The 20,618-nt window shown below is 38.5% G+C and overlaps 1 protein-coding gene across 25 annotated transcripts in view; it reads right to left on the bottom strand.

Annotated features, from left to right (window-relative positions):
* Positions 1-20,618, bottom strand: part of CARMIL1 (capping protein regulator and myosin 1 linker 1) — a 312,501-nt gene that overhangs the window by 135,866 nt on the left and 156,017 nt on the right. For all 25 annotated transcript variants that reach the window (XR_011529654.1, XR_011529655.1, XM_070584187.1 and 22 more), the window contains 3 exons: positions 16,002-16,077; positions 10,304-10,392; positions 8,997-9,091 (listed from right to left, as the gene is read on the bottom strand). Coding sequence is in view for 23 of the 25 variants with exons in the window: in XM_070584187.1 (XP_070440288.1) it covers positions 8,997-9,091; positions 10,304-10,392; positions 16,002-16,077 (260 nt within the window). In the remaining 2 variants the exon portion in view is untranslated. The remainder of the gene's footprint in view (positions 1-8,996; positions 9,092-10,303; positions 10,393-16,001; positions 16,078-20,618) is intronic.

The following is a 20,618-nucleotide window of genomic DNA, read 5'->3' as shown; positions in this document are numbered from 1 at the left end:
TATAAGAGTATACACTGTAGAATTCTATATTTATGAAGTTGAAGAGTAAGCAAAGCTAATCTATCATAACAGAAGTCAGAATAGTGTTTATCTTTCTGTGTGGTGGAGGGCAGGGGTGGGAATCACTGGTGCAAAACACGAGAGAAGCTTGCGGACTGTGGATAATGTTCTATTTTTCAAATCTTAGTAGTGAGTACATGAGAGCATTCACTTTATAAAAATTCATTAAGATGTAAACTTGGGATTTGTTGACTTTTCTGAATGTGTATTATACTTTAATGAAAAAGTTTACTTCAAAAAATTAGGTATGGAAGATAACAGAGGAGAAAATCTAGACGACTGTGGGTATGATAATGACTTTTTAGATACAATACCAAAGGCACAAACCATGAAAGAAATCATTGATAAGCTGGACTTCATTAAAGAGTTCTTCTCTGCAGAATACAATGTCAGGGGGCCGGCCTGGTGGCTTAGCAGTTAAATTCGCACGTTCCGCCTCTCGGCGGCCCAGGGTTCCCCAGTTCAGATCCCAGGTGAGGACATGGCACCGCTTGGCACGCCATGCTGTGGTAGGCGTCCCACATATAAAGTAGAGGAAGATGGGCACAATGTTAGCTCAGGGCCAGGCTTCCTCAGCAAAAAGAGGAGGACTGGCAGTACTTAGCTCAGGGTAATCTTCCTCAAAAAAAAAAAAAAAAAAATACAATGTCAGGAGAATGAGAAGCAAGCCACAGAGTGGGAGGAAATGTTTGCAAAAAACACATCCGATAAAGGATTGTTATTCAAAATATGCAAAGAACTCTTAAAATTTAACAATCAGAAAATAAATAACCCAATTAAAAAAGAGCTAAAGACCTTAATAGACACCTCTCCAAAGATATACAAATGGAAAATAAGCATATGAAAAGATGCTCCACATCTTATGTCACCAGGGAAATGCAAATTAAAACAACAATGAAATACCACTATACACCTATTAGAAGGGCCAAAATATGGAACACTGACAACATCAAATCCTGGCCAGGATATGGAGCAACAGGAACTCTCATTCATTGCTGGTGAAAATGCAAAATGGTACAGCTACTTTGGAAGACAGTTTGGTGGTTTCTTACAAAACTAAACATACTCATCATATGATCCAGGAATCATGCTCCCCTTGGTATTTACCGAAAGGACTTGAAAACTATATGACATTTGGAAAAGGCAAAACTATGAAGACAGCAGCAAGATCAGTGGTTGTCAGGGGTTGCGGGGGGAGTTGTCCAGAGGGATGAATAGGCAGAACATAGATTTTTAGGGCCGTGAAATACTCTATATGATACTACAATGATGGATGCATGTCATTATGCATTTGTCCACATCCATAGAATGTACAACATCAAGAGTGAACTATAAACTATGGACTTTGGGTGATTATGGTATGTCGATGCAGGCTCATCAATTGTAGCAAATGTACTACTCTTTGGGGGATGTTAATAATGGGGTAAGCTATGCATGCGAGGGAGCAGGGGCCATATGGGAAACTGCTACACCTTCCTCTCAACTGTACTGTGAACCTAAAACTATTCTAAAAAATTAAGTCTTTAAAAAAAAATTAGGTTCAGGAGAAGGAAGAATACCAGATGCTCACTTTGAACTTTTGATGAGTTATCATTGCCTACTTACCACCAGTTCTTTTATGTATTTTTTTTTACTTAGCAAAGCATATGCTACGACAATGCTAAAAAGAAAAGTCCCTAAAGCCATATTCCATATCTTCAAATCAAGCTGAAAAGACTGTCTGTTAGATCAAAGTTAAAACCTACCAGTAAACTTCAAATTTGTTGTACTCAGGTTGATCTGAGTTGTTTTGCTTTGTTTTGTGAGAAGATGACAATTTTTAAACTTTTAATACTTTCTTTTCTGTCAGACACACCTTGAAAACCACATAAAGCTTTAAATGCCTATAACCACACGCAAGGCCAGAATGCAACAATTATTTTATGCCACTGGTGACACCCACCCATCTGTTCATTCCTTAATCGTTACGTAAACTATCTTCAAAGAAGGAAGATAGGCAAAAGGGAATAAATAATTCACCTATATTTTTCTCTGGTGAGGAACTATCACACGACAAGTAATGAAAGTAATAAAAAAGTGAAGTTCCTAAATTAGAATAAGCTGAATAAAGTCATGTTTGATAATTTATTTAAAAGAAAAAAGCAGGACTAACGGCAAATACGATTAAAGTAAAGAGAACTAAAGGCACAGATATAAGACAATCTGATTAAAGTATTTTTTATCAAATTCCAGCTAGGTTACTAGCTTTTTTCATGACCAAAATGTTTTGTTTTCATTTCCTAGGCATCCAAAGTCATAAATATATTATATTTCATCTTTCAAGAAACGCCCTTGGTAAGTGCTAATGGAATGAAAGGCCTAACCGGGGTCAATTTTGTTCATTTTTTTTTTAAATGAGGGAATTAAATTGATCTATGAAAAAAGGTAACATTATTACACAAAAGGTCCTCTCCTTTGGCAGACGTCAGAAATGGGGTCTTGGCAACATGAATAAATTGAGGATGGTTGGCAGTCATAATCTCAGGAAACACAAAAAAATTAACGTGCCCGGTGCTTTCTGAAGCTACTTACTCAAGAGTGCCATGGAAAAAACTTATCACCAAGAAAACATTTCCTCACAAAGAAAGGACAGAAGAGACTTTTCAACTTTTGGCCAAAACTACTCAATAAAGCAAAACATAGCTTTCAGAGCTATGAATTAAAACAGAATTTATCGCTAAAAGCTTTCATTTGGAGAGTTTACTGGATGGATTGCCCTTGTGATTTGTTTATTTTTTTAGTATGTGTCAAATTTAAAAGAAAAAACGGTCTAATTTTTATTTCTCCTTTCAGAATGAAACTATTATAGCTCCCTCTGCTTCGAAAGATTTATGCCTAATAAAAAAAGTAATTATAAAATGTTTAGCATTATAATTTGCCATCTGATGTTATTAACTTACAAAAGACAGAAAATTAAATTTGACATTGCAGATTTAACCCATTAATCATGCATGCACTTAAAAACCTATGATAATACCATATAAAATTCTAACACTTGCACATTCTGGAATCAGTACGAGTCACATGGTAGGAGAAAACGGTTTAAGGAGGTCCTTGTTAATTGAAAACATCAATATTAACAATTCAACAAAATTCTGCCTGTGAGTTTAGCAACATGATGTAGGGAAACAAAAGCCCTCTTTCTTGTCTGTTAGAAACCATATAGGGCCGGCCCGGCGGCATAGCCGTTAAGTTCGCACGTTCCGCTTCTCCGCGGCGCAGGATTCACCAGTTCGGATCCCAGGTGCAGACATGGCACTGTTTCGCTCACCATGCTGTGGCAGGCATCCCACATATAAAGTACAGGAAGATGGGCATGGATGTTAGCTCAGGGCCAGTCTTCCTCAGCAAAAAGAGGAGGATTGGCAGCAGTTAGCTCAGGGCTAATCTTCCTCAAAAAAAAAAAAAAAAAGAAAGAAACCATATAGATTTGAACACTGTAGATGTCAGAACACAAGTGAGAGTTAAAATCTTTAGATTTCCACTAATTCCTACGGCTTCCCTGGAGAGTTCAGAAACACTAAGATAAGTGGATAAACAAAATACAATGAAGTATTTCCATTTCAAAAATAAGGCTGAGAGAAAAAGATTCAAGAACTAGGAATACGGAAAATAAAAGACTAGTAGAAAAAATGGAGTCAGTACAGAAATCACGAATCTAAAAAAAGGTACTTTCTGTTCTGTAGCTGTCACACAGAAACGTGGCATCTTTAAATATTAAAGTGATTATTTAAGAAAATTTGTTGACAGCTATGGAATAAGCCAGTGTTTTTCAAACAGCACGCACAAAATTGTTTTCTTCCACTTGCAAAGGAAATCTAAGCAGCCAAATCAGAAAATCACAACCAGAATATGAGAGACTGACCAATTATTCAGGAAATCCAAGAAGGGAGTCTGAACAACTGGTATTAGGTAGGACTCCACAAGCTTTGTCCAAATCACGTAAACACACAAACAGTTTTCTCATCCACAAAAGGGGAGTAATAATGCTTGTGCTATTTAACTTCACAAGGCTATTTTATGAGTCAAATGAGGTAGTAAAAGCTAACATTTCTAGAATACATAGTGTATGACAAGCTATTCTTATCTTTTTTGTGCATTATCTCATTTAATCCTTAGAACACCTTTATGGTAGGTACTATTATTATCTATTTTGAAGATGAAGAAACTGAGGCATAGAGAAGTTAGGAAACTCAGGTAGAAAGTGGCAAAGCCCAGAAATGAACTTGTGTTTTTTGATTCCAGAACCCACGAGTATACACTGAGAGATATGAAAGACATAGAGCACCCAAAAAATGTAAGCAGCAATTCTGGAGCCTATTTCTCTTCTCTTATTTAAAAGATCGGATCAGAGCCATCATCAGACGATCGGGAAAAAAATCTTTGGGTACTTTGGGTCAACATTTCCAAAAGAAAAACACTCTGAGACAGGATTCTAAGTCATCTTTAAAGAAAATATCAAATTCAGAACAAAAGAGGGAAGGAAATAAGGACACACATTCCTGACAAGGCTAAGGTCATAAAAACTAGGCTAAGTGGGAAGGATAACTAGCAAGACTAAAACATGGAATTTGCAACATTTAGGGAAACAAAGCATTGGAAATGAGCTGAGAGAGAAGAGTTCCAATCTCTGAAAATCCCTAACTTTGATCCAAGCAATAATGTCAGATCCAGAGGGTGAGTCACGAGGGGATGACTGACACACCCAGACACCCAGTCAGCCCAGAGGACTCACCACCGAACTAGCTAACAGAGCTCAGCTCGAGCAGGGATGTTCCAGCCTTTTCTACGATGACCCACATAAAGAAATACACTTGACATCATGATGCAGGAACCTCATACAAAAATACATACATACATCTATTTTAGAAAACTAAGACCAAAGTTTTCCTGAACGATGCACTCTGATATTTTCTATTGTACTCCATTTCTTCTTCTTTTTTAATGCTTGTCATGAACTATTAAAATTGATTTTGTGACCTGCTAATGGGTCTTGACCTACAATCTGAAACACACTGGGTTCGAAGAAGGCCAAGAGGAAGCTGTGGAACATGCCTGACCCTGCGCCCAGGATACGAAGAGCTTGTGCATGTGTGTGGCCCGTTCACTGTCTTGTGTGGCTTTTTCAGGGAGAGCAGGGCCTCTCGCGTTTGAAGCATTACTCATACACACGACACCCGTGCTTATTAAATCATACTTTAAGTTCCTTCACCACAAGCCCTGTAACAACAGAAGGCTGCCTGTCCTTTGTATATAAGTATGACAAGGAGACTGCGTTGTAATATCAGGGATTTGCTGCATCAACATTCATATCACAAAGCAAGGAGCCAAACTTTCTCTTTCAGAGTTTCCAAATAGGTCCCCGAGTGGACAGCTCAGGTGCAAAATCAAATTCCATTTGGTGTTTAAATTCCCCAGAATTCTGGGCTGCTCAACTGTGGAGACCCTATTTGTCTTGTTTCTTTGAGTTTTCTTGTAAATAATCTTCCCTAGTTGGTCTCTTTTATATACTATACCACACAATTACAAACTCCTCCCCACCAGGCTTCTTATTGTTTTCAGACAGAAAATACTGTCATTGAAAAGCAGAGAAAGAAAAATTAAGATTTTTCCCTAGATTGAAATTTCTATAAATATTTTACACTTGGTTGGATTTCTTGTGGAATTTCCATTCGTGAGCAGAAAAGCTACCTATCATCTTCAAATATTTAGCCGGAATAAAAAGGAAGCTATAAAGAATTCCTGTTCAGGAGGCTGAGCCCCAAGAGTGAAGAAAGTGGGAAATACAGGTGTTGGCAGGTGTCCAAGAGCACTGGCAAATACAGCAACGCATCAATCTAGAAGGGCAGAAACGAGGAAAGTCTTAGCCTGAGAAAATCTTCTCAGGAGTGTCAAAACTGGACTGTGTGCGAGCAGAAGCCACACTGGAGAGTCGGCATATACACACGAAGCTGAGGAAAACAGCCTTGGAAGGATTCATGATTATAAAACCTGTGAATGGACTACAAGTAGGTGAAAAGACACAAAATCGGGTAGGGATGTGGAGAAGAAAAGCAGAAGAAGGTGATCTTTGAACACAAATTCTGACTCCATACAAAAGAAATTTCTATAAACTTTGCCATGATTTTCAAGTGTAATTAAAAAACCACAGAAGGGAATTAAATTAAATGAAATCAAACTCAATTTAAAGAAAATAGATTTATTATGTAGAAGGTCTTATGCTAGATGCTGTAAGGGGACGTTAGGGGAGGAGGAGTGACAAGGATGGGGATGATAAGAAGTAAGCGGGTGGAGGAGAAATGTCCACATCTAATTATAATACAGCAAAACGAAGTGAGTGATGTCACAGAAATTTAAACCAGAGGTGAGGGTCTGGTAGATGAAACTGTACCTGAGGCGACAAGTTGTCCAGTACGGCTCAGAGCACATGTTCTACATGACAGAAAAGGAGACAAAGGGCCTCAGATTCATCCCTTCCCTTGTAGCCCCTCAAACTCAAACAATACGTGGTCTTTGGATCTGGTTTCTTTCACTTAACACGTTTTTGAAGTTCAGCCACATCATGGCATGCATCAGCACTTCATTCCCTTGACTGTTGAGCAGTGTTCCATTGTACAGATATACCACGTTCTGTTTGCCCACTCACCAATGATGGGTATTTGGGTTGTTTCCATTTTCTGACTATTCTGAATCATACTGCTAGAAACATTTGTTTACAAGTCTTTGTGTGGACATATGTCTCATTTCTCTTGGGCGATACCTAGGAATGGAATTGTGGAGTCATGTGGTAAATTTGTGTTTAAGAAACTATCTAACCAATTCCAAAGTGGCTGCACCATTTTACTCCCACCAGCAATGTCTGAGTTCTCATTTCCGCTCAGCCTCTCCAAAACTTATTTTGATGACAGCCATTATGGTTTGAACTCCCATTTCCCTAATGACTAAGAAGTGTCCCTTCTTAGTCCACTACACTCTAGATTTCAAATCCTTAAGGACCTGCCTCCAACAACTACCTTCTCTCTACGGATTTTGTTCTGTCAGTAGATAAATATGGTTGAGTCTCCCCCATCTTAAAAACAAAACCAAAGCAACCCTCCTTTTTATAAAAAGTGATTTACATGGTTTCCACTTTGCCACATTCATCTCTCTGTAGCCTTTGACTAATAGGGAGAAAACTTGTTTTTCCTAAAGGAAATCATTATGCCCCAGAGAAACTCCTATTCCAAGGATATGCATCCATTATTTTCATTTTTGGCTTCTTCTATGAGGGTGTTTTTCATGTGATCCAGTTTTCTAATTCAGTCTCAACCTTCCTTTAGATTCACTACTTTAGATGCTGGGAAGTTACTCTTGAGATTTTGCTTGAATACTACATGGGTACCTCTTTTAATGCAGAACAGTGTTTATATCAGGAACAAAAAGCAGAACTGAGTGTCTATATCAATATCTTCAGCTCAGTTTAATAATTAATCCTCATCAAATATATAACATTACAAGATGAAAGGCCCTTATTCAACCATGCTGAAAAAATATTTGCAACAGATAATGAAAACAAAATATTCCCTCTAGAGATAAAGCGAAAGATAAAATTCTTCTTCATCCATCAATGTTCTCCTTTTTTTTTTTTTAATTTAATTTTATTTTTTTGAGGAAGATCAGCCCTGAGCTAACATCTGCTGCCAATCCTCCTCTTTTTGCTGGGGAAGACTGGCCCTGAGTTAACAACCGTGCCCATCTTCCACTACTTTATATGTGGGACGCCTGCCACAGCATGGCTTGCCATGTGGTGCCATGTCCGCACCTAGGATCCGAAATGATGAACCCCGGGCCACCAAAGTGGAACGTGCATGGTTAACCGCTGCACCACGGGGCCAGCCCCTATCAATGTTCTCCTACAGAGAATTCAAATTCTCAAGTTCCACTTTCTAAACCTACTAACTCTTCTTTCTATCCATGTAAATACTTTTAATCAAACCTTCTTCTGCTTCATTGTAAACTCTAGTGCTTTAACTTCCCCCTATTTTCATATTCAAATCTTGCCAAATATTAAAAGACATTTGTGGTAGGCAGAATTCAAAGATGGACCTTAAGATTCTTATCCCCTGCTATATATGTCCTGTATAATTTCAAGTGTGGGGAGCAGACTGATGAATATGATGGGATATCACTAATGTGATTAGGTAACTAATGAGTTGACTTTGAATTAATCAAAAGAGAGATTGTCCTGGGTGGGCCTGACCCAATAAGTGCTCCAAGAGAAAGTAAAGTGTCAGAGAGATGTGCTCCTGCTAGCCTCAAATACAAAGCAAACTGGGATATTGTGAAAGGAGGAGGACACATGGCAAAGCCCTGAAAACAGCATCTAGGCACTGACAGTTGTCCGCCACCAGCAGCCAGCAAGAAAGTAGTAACCTCATTCCTATAGTCCCAAGGAAATTAACTGTGCCAACCAGTGAGTCTGAGGAGGACCCCAGGTCACAGATTACAGCCTCAGCTGACAACCTGATTTCAGCCTTGAGAGACTCTGAGAACCCAGCTAACCTGTACCCAGACTACTGACCCAAGAACACGATGAGATAACACATTTGTGTTCTTTTAAGCTGCCAAGTTTGTGATAATTTGCTACACAGCAATACAAAATTAAAACAATGGTTTAAAAATAGTATCCTCCTTTCCATTTGTATCATTTTGAAAAAACTTAATCAGATGATAAAATTTTAGCATGAGTATTTTCATCAAAGGGTGAAAAGAACTAGAAGCCAACAAACAAAATGGCATCAGAAGCATTTATAACATAATTATGAATAAGCGCGATACTATTCGTCAGGCACGGCTAAATTAAACTCCCTAAACCTCTTACAGTTCTGGCATCAACGGCCACGTGAATGCTACCGTACCTCGATCCTCCAGTGGGTTGCCAGCAAGGTTAATCGTGTGGAGTCCTGAGTTGGGATTATGCACTAGAGCACTGGCCAGCTTTTGTGCAAAATCCCTGCAAGTAAACAAAACAATACAATTAAATAACACAAAATGTAAAACTGTTCAAATAAAACATTTAAAGCTAGTATAGCTGCATTGAAATCTAAAAAAAAAGAAGACTTCTTTACAATATCAGTCCATATATCACGTTTGTTAACACCCAATGTATTTCACGCAAGTATAGATCCTCATTAGAGAATCTGTAAAGCCACAGTCAGAATATGGTTCATTCTGATTAGCCAAACCCTTATTCGAAAGCAAAAAGAAAATATATAATTGCCCCTTTAAAGACACATTAGCAGGATGCTATTAATAGCATACCTTGGCCTTCCTATAACTTAAAGAGAAAATCCCAAATTGAACCTAATTTTCACGAAAATTGCAATAAGTTATTCAGTGTATCTTAGTTCTCATTTCATGAGGTAGTCACGAAGACAAAACTGATTGCTCTAATTACTGAGTTTAAAGGCTACAGTTGCTAGCATGATATTTTACAAAAATCAAAATGACTATTTTAGGTAGGTTTAACTCAAAATAACACACTAAATGCTGTGATTATGATAGTCAACCCTCCTCACTGAGCAGCAGTCAAATCTTTGTTCTAGTACGTTCAAACTCTCACGCCTCAAGGAAGGCTTGAGTATTGCCCACAGACTATCTAAGTGAAGACTATCTAAGTGTGAATTGGAAAAGACTATATATGTGTGAATTTGAAAAGGGAGAGAAATGACTAAAACTGATCAAAGCAAAGCAGTAAAATCATTTGAAATATGATATGACTACCATTAGTGATACTATAAAAGCTAATACACAGCATCTACAATGACACCTTTTCAAGCACTTCATATACATTCATTCATTTATCCTCACAACTATAATTCTATAAGGTAGGCACTATTATCCTCCCCATTTTAAAGACAAAGAGACTGAGGAACAGAGGGCTTAAACAACTTGCCAAGGCCATGAGGCATCTGCTTCAAGAGCCCATGCTCTTAACCACTACACCATGCACCCTCAAAAATATCACGCGACACAACAGCAAACAATCTTATAAAATCCTTGACCTTTGTGATAATGGTGGGGATCATAAGGATTTCGTCTTTAGAAGGGAAAACACTATACTCTCCATGTGCACAGTCTGACTTTTTTTAACTATAAATTAATTTTAGAGAAAATGGCAAAAAGTTTTAAAGCAACATATTCATACATTCAGGAAAATACTCACGTTCTAAGTCCAGCGTTTTCCAACACCAATTCTTCCAGTCGATTGGACCTACTCACCACCCTCAAGATCTGTTCACAGACGTCAGTGGACTGTTAACAGAAAACGTTCTTTAACCATGCCATGAGTCTAAAAACAACCTCACTTCATTGTTATAAATCTGTGCAGATGTAGAATTTTAATAAATCATTCATTCATACATTCATTCATTCAACAAACCTCGACTGAGCATCTACGACTATGCACCATCATGATGAAGGTCCTGGGAATACATTGACATAAAGGACAAAGTCTCTGCCCTCAAGTGTTCCATCCAGCAGGGGAATCAGACAAGAAAATACACCGTTATGATAGAATAATGAAAAGGCCAGTTTGGTAATGCTATGGGCACACAGAGGTGCATCTCTTCCAGTCTTGGGAAAACCAAAAGGAATTTCCAAAGGAAGTGATATCCAAAATGGAAAGCCAAAGACTAAGTGGTGGCGATGACGAGAATGATGTTGGTGATGAAGATCTTACTAAGCTCTTGTCATGTGCCAGGCCATGAGCTAAGCCCTTTATATGTATTTCATTATAAAACTGTTGAGTAGTATTATTCCCTTTTTATGGATACAAAAATTAAGCTTTAAAGATGTCATGCACCTTAAAGGGAGGCTGAACAAGCACTTGACAAATGTTAATTACTATTACGATGTTGCCACTAGTATTTTCTAAAATAGGGTAAAGTGGGAAACAACCTAATAAAAAGAAAGAGTTCAATAAATAATAGTCTTTTATGTTAACAGACATTTTTAAAAATTACATAAGAAATTTTACATAGTAAAATTATTATGTCTGCTGAAATATTATAAATGCTTAGAATATAATCTTAAATGAAAATGCATAATTAAAACGAAATGTTTAATAAAGATTACTACAATTGAAATGGCTAATGTATGTAGCAAGTCCTGAAGGGACTATGAAAAATAAAGAGTTGTGCCCCAGTGGTAGAAGTGTGCCTAATTTTTTCTTTTAAAATTTTTATTAATGTTTTTATATTTATATCCTGCCTTATTCCAAAACTAATTTAAGGTGGCTCTTGACCTTAAAATTATTTATACATTGAAAAGTGATTTTAAAATCTCATTACAACATAAGGTTTACTTAAATCCTTTATGATATTAAAATTAAAAAAAGAAAGAAATTGTATTCTGTGTGTCATGGTATATGATAGTCAAAGCAATATCTTTTCTAAAAATACCACATTAAAATATTAGAGTTCTGGGGGCGGTCTGGTGGTGCAGCAGTTAAGTGCACACATTCCACTTTGGCGGCCCGGGATTCACCGGTTCAGATCCCAAGTGTGGACATGGCACCGCTTGACAAGCCATGCTGTGGCAGGCTTCCCACATAGAAAGTAGAGGGAGATGGGCACAGATGATAGCTCAGAGCCAACCTTCCTCAGCAAAAAGAGAAAAAAAAAATTTTGCTAAGGAAGATGTTAGCTCAGGGCTAATCTTCCTCAACAAAAGATATGGTTGGCCCATATAATTTGCGTGGTTCCTCTTACTTATAAATTTCCATATTTGTTTTATTTTATACCAGCTTGTTATTTTATAGCAATTGCTCTCATTTTTATAGTATACATTTGATTTTTAACTAAATGCAAACTCTTGGAGAGTCATTGTATTAATCTGTTAATTTTTTCCCCTAAATCAGTAACAGTGCTGAACATGCAGTCGACATTTGGGGAACACTACTGTAATGGTCACATTTTACTTGGTGTGAAATCTAGGTTTGTGTGTATCTCTTTAAAATGAAATCTAGGTTTTTGTGTGTACCTCTTTAAAAATTTCACCACTCGTGTTCTTCTGTGTAGAAACCAATGCTTTTCATGTAGTTGGCACTTAATTTAAAAAAAAAAACAGCAAAATTAATGTAATCATGAATGACTTGTTACACCTCTCCCCTACTGGCATCTTAAAGAAAAGTTGGACACAATTTTCATACATTTTCTTTAACAAATTTTTATTACAATAATTATACCCAATGGGTAAATGAAAGCCCTGCTCAAAGCTTTGCTCTGGTAAATTCCTTTTCTGGATGCTCTGTGAGGTAGCCCTGGAAAGGTAATGATACCATGGATTCTTTCTAGAAATTAGGATAATCCCTGCAAAAACATTGTCTATGTAATCATCTTTTACCATGACAACACAGAATAAGATCAATTCCCCTGGTTATATATTGTAAGACAAAGAATTAAACTGATAAGGGGTCACCATTTGGAAAATCAGCATCGTCAGCATAATGTAAATTGCCGGCATCAGGTCAACTGGAATTAATTTTCCTATTTGCTCATCAATCTGTGGGACACATTAGAAACCCAGGAATAATGTGAAAGCAACGTTAAAGACCGAATGGAATCAAACAGCATATAAGAACTGCAAGAGCTGTAGATGCTGTGGGACTTGTGTTTCCAACTCAGATTTTCTAAAGAATACTTTACTGGAGAATTTTTGCCACATTTCACACTTCCAGTGATCCAGTTAGGTATTTGTGATCTGCTAAATCAAAGAACTATAATATTTCTTTTTTTTTCTGAGGAAGATTCATCCTGAGCTAATATCTGCTGTGACTCCTCCTCTTTTATTGCTTGAGAAAGATTAGCCTTGTGTTAAAATCTGTGCCAATCCTCCTCTATTTTTTTCTATGTGGGATGCTGCCACAGCATGGCTGATGAATGGAGTAGGTCCGTGCCCAGGATTTGAACCTGTGAAGCTGGGCTGCTGAAGTAGACAGCTTAGAACTTTAACCACTCAGCCACGGGACTGGGCCCAAAGAACTCTAATTTTTTTTTTTTTTTGGAGGAAGATTAGCCCTGAGCTAACTGCTGCCAATCTTCCTTTTTTTGCTGAGGAAGACTGGCCCTGAGCTAACATCCATGCCCATATAGCCTGCCACAGCATGGCTTGATAAGTAATGCGTAGGTCCAACGCCTGGGATCCAAACCAGCAAACCCCGGGCCGCCAAAGCAAAGTGCACAAACTTAACCACTGCGCCACCAGGCCAGCCCCCATATCATTTTTAAAAGGTTAAAAAAAACCCAGTGATATTTGCTGACTTGCCTAAGTTACAAAACTGAAACAGGTGAGCAAGACCCCAATTCTACTGCTATATTAGTGAGTCCAGAATGTTGGACAGAAACTTGATCCTAATCACATATTTGGCATATCTGAAAAAAAAAATCTGGGGCTGGCCCCGTGGCCGAGTGGTTAAGTTTGCGCTCTCCGCTGCAGGTGGCCCAGTGTTTCGTTGGTTCCAATCCTGGGCGCGAACACGGCACTGCTCATCAAACCACTGAGGCAGCATCCCACATACCACAACTAGAAGGACCCACAACAAAGAATATACAACTATGTACCGGGGGGCTTTGGGGAGAAAAAGGAAAAATATAAAAATCTTAAAAAAAAAAAAAAAATCCCTCTATCCCTCGATTTAAATCCAAAATAGTGACTGCTAACTGGTTTCATAAGGTCAGGATAAGGTACATAAGTCATATTTTTCCCGTGGAGCCTTCATCGAGCTAGGAGCAATCTTAACAACCCAGAGAATTCATGTAACTTGAGAGGAAGTCACTTATTTTTTGTCATGCACTTCGTGTTTTAAAAAATCCAAAGGAGGTATAATGCTGTCCTTTGCTTCAAATAAACTGGGTGTTAGAAAACCTTCACAGATTGCATATTGCAGTACCCATTAAGGGGGAAAGGATCGTTTCTTTTTAACTTTGGGTGAGAAAATTGAAGAATTGCTCTTCTTTTTAAAGACTTGCAGAGTAATATCCCAAAGACCATTTTTCATTTTAAAATACCAAAATATTAAAAATGTATACATATGTATTTTCGTGTTTAAATCTCAGTTAATAGCAAAGCAGTAGGGCCGTCCTCAAACCCTGTCACCCCGCTTCCTTCCATCCCAGGACACCCAAGAAAGCACATGAGCACTTACATGCTTTATTTTGCCAGGACTGAAATGCTTAGGGGCATATTTTCTTTCCTAAACATCTAAGGCAGCTGAAAGGGAGTGATGCCTGGGAGGAATCAGGACAGAATGGCAGCACTGATGGCCTGGACACGTTCCTGTACTAGTGAGTTGGAACAGTCTCCTAAAGCAGGATATCCGCACCTCCTCAGAGCTCTCTTGTGCCCCATTTTGAAAATCACGAGCTTAGGTGAATGTCTGAGTGAGCCAGGAAGGCTGATTTAGTAGAGAAGCATTCTTCTCTCTGATCCCACAATCCCTGGGCTAATCTACTTCTCATTCCTCGAATGGCTCCCCTCTCCCACCTGTGATCTCTGCTGGCTCGGTCCTGCATATGGTCCCCATCCTAGCAAGGAGCAAATTAGAGGCTTTTCTTCCCAAGTGTCCGATCATGGCTCTCTGGGTGGCTCCCCCACCATCCCCAGCTCCATCATCGCTGACCTCAGACACTCCCCATGTTTAACTGAAACACTTTCCGTAATTCATGCTCCCACATTTGTTCATATCTCAGCCTCTCTGCTAGATCGTGGTGATGATAACAACAGTTAACAGGTATCAAATGCCTGCAATATGTCAGGTACTATGTTAGAATTTGTACATATATCATTTACTTGTCTCAATAACCTGCAAATTAGGTATACTGCAATGTCCATTCATTCATTCAACAAACTAATCGGACATTTATTTATTAAAACCATTTTTACTGAGTAGCTACTATGAGCCACAAACTCTGATAAGCACTGGATAGAGATGAATAAGACATCAACTCCAACCAGCGCACAATAATAGGTACGCAAGACGCTGAGGCCCTGGAAGGTCAAGTAACTTATCTAAGGTCACATAGCCTGGTAACAAGCGCCAGTATCTGAAACCCAGGTTTCTGTGCCCTACTCCACACTCTTTTCCTATACCACGCTGGCTCTTAATGGATCCCAAATGACTTCAGCCCATGCTCATACTGATAGTGCCTTCAACCACTCACACCCCAGGCAAATTCAGAGAACCAGCAGCCTGTCTGCTAGCAAATCTCAACCCTCCACTTTCTATAAATCCACGTCTGAATCCAAATTCTACCTCTTCACTATGATAATTGCCAAAAGAACCCAATAGACCACCTTTTTTCCACTCATAGAACAAACCAAAGATTTGGCTCCCCCATCCCTTATGAAAATTAACAGATTTCACTTTGATTTCATTTTGCTCACATATATATCTGCCCTAAAAATCATCTAGAAAATTAATGTTAACTCTCATAATTCAACAAGACCAATTCTACCTGGAAACATTTCCCTAAACTCTTGGCGGGGGGGGGGAAGTTTTGCGGAGACGGAATGCAAGACCGGAACATAAAATCTACTATTTGCAACTATGCAAATGTAACTTTAGTGGTTTTTGCCAACAGAATGAGGCAAATTAAAGCGAAGGCCACACTAAATGTGTCTTTCTGTTCATCATCTCAAATTGCCTGAAGCAGCTGAAAACGTGAGGAAGTACTTCCCTGAAGCATCTCACATTACAAACTTTATAAAATGTCGTGCAGATCATTTATAGGAAAATATCTCCTCAAGAAATAACATGTATGCGGCTTGCCAGTATAGGGGGAAAAAACCCTTTTTTTGATAATTCTCAGGTTTTTGAAATTCAGCAAAGCCAAGCAACATTTGCAACATCTTCAATCACTTACCAGTTTTAGGTCCTTAGAAGACAGCTTGGTGAACCACTGATTGTATTCCAGAGCAGCAATGATAGGTATTAGGTCCCTAGAAGCAGAAATAACAAAAGATATGAAAGTGCTTTTACAGCAGCCATATTGGCACTTTATTTTTAATCTATGACATCCAGGTTTACTTGTTAATTTCTATTATTTACAAACACAACATCCAGACAAAGCTATTTTGACCACTAGACAACAATTAAATTCTCTAGGACAGATCTTCAGTTTGCTGTAAGGAATTAAATTAGGAAATTAAATGAAATTAGTCTAGGAACTCTCATTCCTATTTCCAAAGGAAAAGAGGTTGGTAGCTGTGTTTGCTTGGAAAACCTCCTTGCTCTAAGAGAAACCATATATTTAATTCCATACTAACAAGCCTTATTTCTTTAGACTGCTCTTTCATAAATTTTTTAACCATCAAGTATGTCACATATTCTCTAGAGGAGCTGATATCACGAGCAAGGATAGTGTCTAGCCTGATAATATGTGACATCAGAAGGATCCGGAATGGTTAGCATGTAATCCTAGAACCATTTGGTACTTTCTCACAGTTCTTAGTACTGATTATACACAGGAGACAGCCCAGCTGTATTTTTGTCCTACGCTTCATACAAGCTCTTCAGCCATCAAGTGAAGCTATTTGCATCAGAAATCTGCCTCCACTCCATTTTTCCAGCCTGATCTCGCACAACATGTCCCCATCTCATGCTCAAGCCAAAAAGCAGACAATTGACTACTCATCAAACACACCATGCAATTTCACAATCGGAATAATCTTGTACTGCTGTGCTCAGCTATGAAAATCTATGTATCCTTCACGCCTCTATCAGACATTCTCTCCTCTATAAGCTCCCCGCTGGCCACCCCAGCTCGCATACTGCTTGCATCTCTATTTAGCATTTATTTTATTCTGTCCTGCATTATAGTCTGCTGCTTAAACATTTGTCCCTTATCACCCTCGGTTGTAAGTTCTTTCAAAACCAGCCTCTGTCTATTTCAGTTTTGTGGCTTCAGTGCAACCATATCAGTTTTATCCTCAGGGCATGACACATAGCAAATACTCAAAGTTTTACTGAAATAGAAAAGAAAGGCAGAAAGCGGAAAGAGAGCTGAAAATCCACTTTAATTCATAGCTTCTGGGTACCAGGCCCTGTGCTAGGCACTCTACACGGACCATCTCATTTAAATCTCAAAACAACCCTACAAGTACTGTTGTGTACATTTTACAGATGAAGAAACAGATGTTCGGAGACAGGCAGTGAAACTAGGCCAAAGGGAAAGAACTATGGCCGAAACTCCGAGTCTGAAGCACCACATGTGTGTAGTTTTATCAGACAAGCTTTAAAAAGGCAAAATAAGTGCCCACGGATAGTAGAGAAAAATGATGCAAAGGAATTAGTTGTCTCAGTCATGTGATTCCACATGCCATCTTCCTACCAAAAAACCTCTTTATTAACTTGGCTTAAGTTTCAGGTTTTAAAATAGTTTTAGATTAAAAAACAAGAACAACTCTTTGCATAGTTGTTCTACGGTCTTCACTCTTTCACAGCTCTCCACTGACCATGTGCTCAGAACGAGTCCCTGTAGCTCTCCCCAGTGTCTGATGACAGGTTGTAGCTTCGACGGTGAACCTCACCTTATTACACAGGGCTCCCAAAGCCCACGGTGCTCCAGAGTCCTCCCCTGCACTTCACCACTCAGGGACCATGACAAATCATTCTCATCTCCTTTCGTGGATTTAATGTCAAGTAGGGACCACACTTCAGAACCTCTTTATTGTGTATTCTATTCTGTCACTTGATTTGAAGTACAGCTGGCTTTTGTCATAATGAAGTCACTTTCAGGAATTGAAGAGCACATCATAATAGAACCAAGCATTACACTAATATATTACACTAATGTAAAGCACTGATGCTTTATACAGCATCATCTCTACATACGACAGGCCAAAACCTTGGGGGCAAAAATTCTGGTACACTAAAAGTCGAATCTAATATTTAAGGACACCAGAAATGTTTATGGTAAAATATTAAATTTAAAAAATATATAGCATTATAGTTCACAGTTGTTTGATATAGACAATGATTGTAATTGGTAAAAACTACATATAAAATGATAGATCTAAATGTTAACAAATACAGACACTTATTTTTTTAAAGAAAAAGAAATATAGCAAAATTTTATGAGGATACTTTGCCTGGGTGGCAGCATTCGAGGTGATATGAAATTTTTCTAACAGAATTCTTGCTCCATATTTTTAAAATTTTCCCTTATGAGCCATATTCACAATCTAAAAGAGTTGTAAAATTAAATGTTCTATGGATGACGTAAATAAAATTTTATTCTAGAAAATATTTTCCATGAAGATGATGGAGTCTTGTGCATGTTGGCATAGTTTGCCTACCATGTTTCTCTAATGCCTAAGTTTTTTAATGTTAAAAACAAATTAGAAAAAGACAATCATATATTTTAGTTCATTCAGTAAACATTTATTTAGTACCTACTAAGTACTGGGCGGGGTTATTAGGCTCTTAGGGTTAAGTGATGAGTAAGAGCTGCTTTTGTGCCCCTACTAGACTCCAGTGGTGGACAAAGACTGCTACTCAGCTATCTGCAGCACAAAGGGAGACATGCTGAATAGGCGGCATGTTCAAAGTGGCCTCAGAACATGGGAGGACACGAGGACACAAGTACTGGGTCAGGTTGGCGCAGACGGGGAAGCATCCACAGGGTGTAATTAGAACAGCACATACAAAGGCATGGGAACCTGGAAATGCCCCAGCAACTCCATCCATTCATATATTCAACAAGTGCCACCCACTGTGCATGAATCACTGGGTTGATGCAACAATGAACACAGCAAGATGGTCCCTCCCCTTGTGATACCGATAGCCTGGCATAGCCTAAGAGAAGACTCAGGAAATAAAAGCAACTATATACAGTGAAATAGTCACTTTGGAGTAGGGAGAATATGAAGTACTATGGTGCTTATAAAAGAGGCATTAATCAAGAAAAAGAAGTCAGGAAAAGTTCTTACAAGAAGTTATTGAGACTTCTGAAATGAGGATGTGGAATGCGACACACATTCTAGGCAAAAGAAATAGTGAAAAAGCAAGGTATGGCTTAGTCAAAGAGTTTTTAATCTGACACCAGAAGCATGATCCATAAAAGAAAAAAAAATGATAAATCAGATTTAATCAAAATCAAAACCTTTTGTTCCGCAAAAGATGCTGTTAAGAGACAGGAAAATCAAGTCACAAGCTAGGAGAAAATATTTGCAAATCACATTTCTGACAAAGGACTTGGTATCCATCATGTATAAAGAACTCTCAGAAGTCAATAATAAGAAACAACCAATTTGTGTGTGTGTGTGTAGAGAGAGAGAGAGAGAGAGAGGAAGATTGGCCCTGTGCTAACACCTGTTACCAATCTTCCACTTTTTGCTTGAGGAAGAGTGGTACTGAGCTAACATCTGTGCCCATTTTCCTCTATTTTTTTTGTATGTGGGACACCCACAGCATGGCTTGATGAGTGGTGTAGGTCTGTACCAGGGATCCGAACTCACAAACCCCAGGCTGCCAAAGCAGAGCACACTAAACCTAACCACTATGCCACTGGGCCAGACCCCCAAATTTTTAAAATGGGCAAAAGATCTAAACAGATACTCATCAAAGAAAATGTACTGATAGCAAACAAGTACATGAAAAGATGCTCAAAATTATTAGCCATTAGAGAGATGCAATCCAATGCCAAAATGAGATACCGCTACAAACCTACTGAATTACAAATTTTTTTTTTTTAAAACTGACAATATCAAGTGATGACAAGGACACAGAGCAACTAAAATCCTCATACATTGCTGATGGGAATGCAAATGGCACATTCAATGTGGAAAACAGTTTGACAGTGTCTTATTATGTTTAACATACACTTACCATATGATCTAACAATCTCAATCCTATACATTCACCCAAGAGAAATAAAAACTTATATTTGCACAAAAACTTATATATTATTGCTTATAACAGCTGTAGTCATAATTGTCAAAAACTGGAAACGACACAAATGTCCTCCAGTGAAGCTATGTGACTTCCAAGGCCAGGTCAGAAAAGGTAATAATATAGCTTCTGCTTATTAACCCTCTCTCTGGGACACACTCACTCATGTTATCCAGCTGCCTTGCTGCGAAGAGGTCCAGGCCACAGGGACATGCCACATATCTGTCTCCTAGCAGATAGCCAGCATCAACCACCAGACACGTGAATGAAGCAGCCTTCAAGATGGCTCCACAGCCAGCTCCCGACTAACTGCAACAGCTTGAAAGGGCCCAAGAAAGAACCATCAAGCTGAACCAAATCAACCCCTGAGTTGTGACAGATAGTAACAATAAGTGACTGTTGTTGCAGACCCTTAAGTTTGGGGTGGTTTGTATAAAGCAGTAGACAACCAGAACACTTAGTATCTAGAAATAAAGGCTGAAAGCTACACTAGGTGAACATGACTATAGACAGGGTAACCATAAAAAGGCTTTTAAGCAAGAAATGTTTCAGCACTGGAGGTAGGATGTATCAGAGGAAGGTAACAATT

The sequence above is a fragment of the Equus przewalskii genome, chromosome 19 (assembly GCF_037783145.1).
Source record: "Equus przewalskii isolate Varuska chromosome 19, EquPr2, whole genome shotgun sequence".
NCBI lineage: Eukaryota > Metazoa > Chordata > Mammalia > Perissodactyla > Equidae > Equus > Equus przewalskii.
Note: the sequence above shows the minus strand (reverse complement) of the source record. Positions and strands in the feature narration are given on the sequence as shown.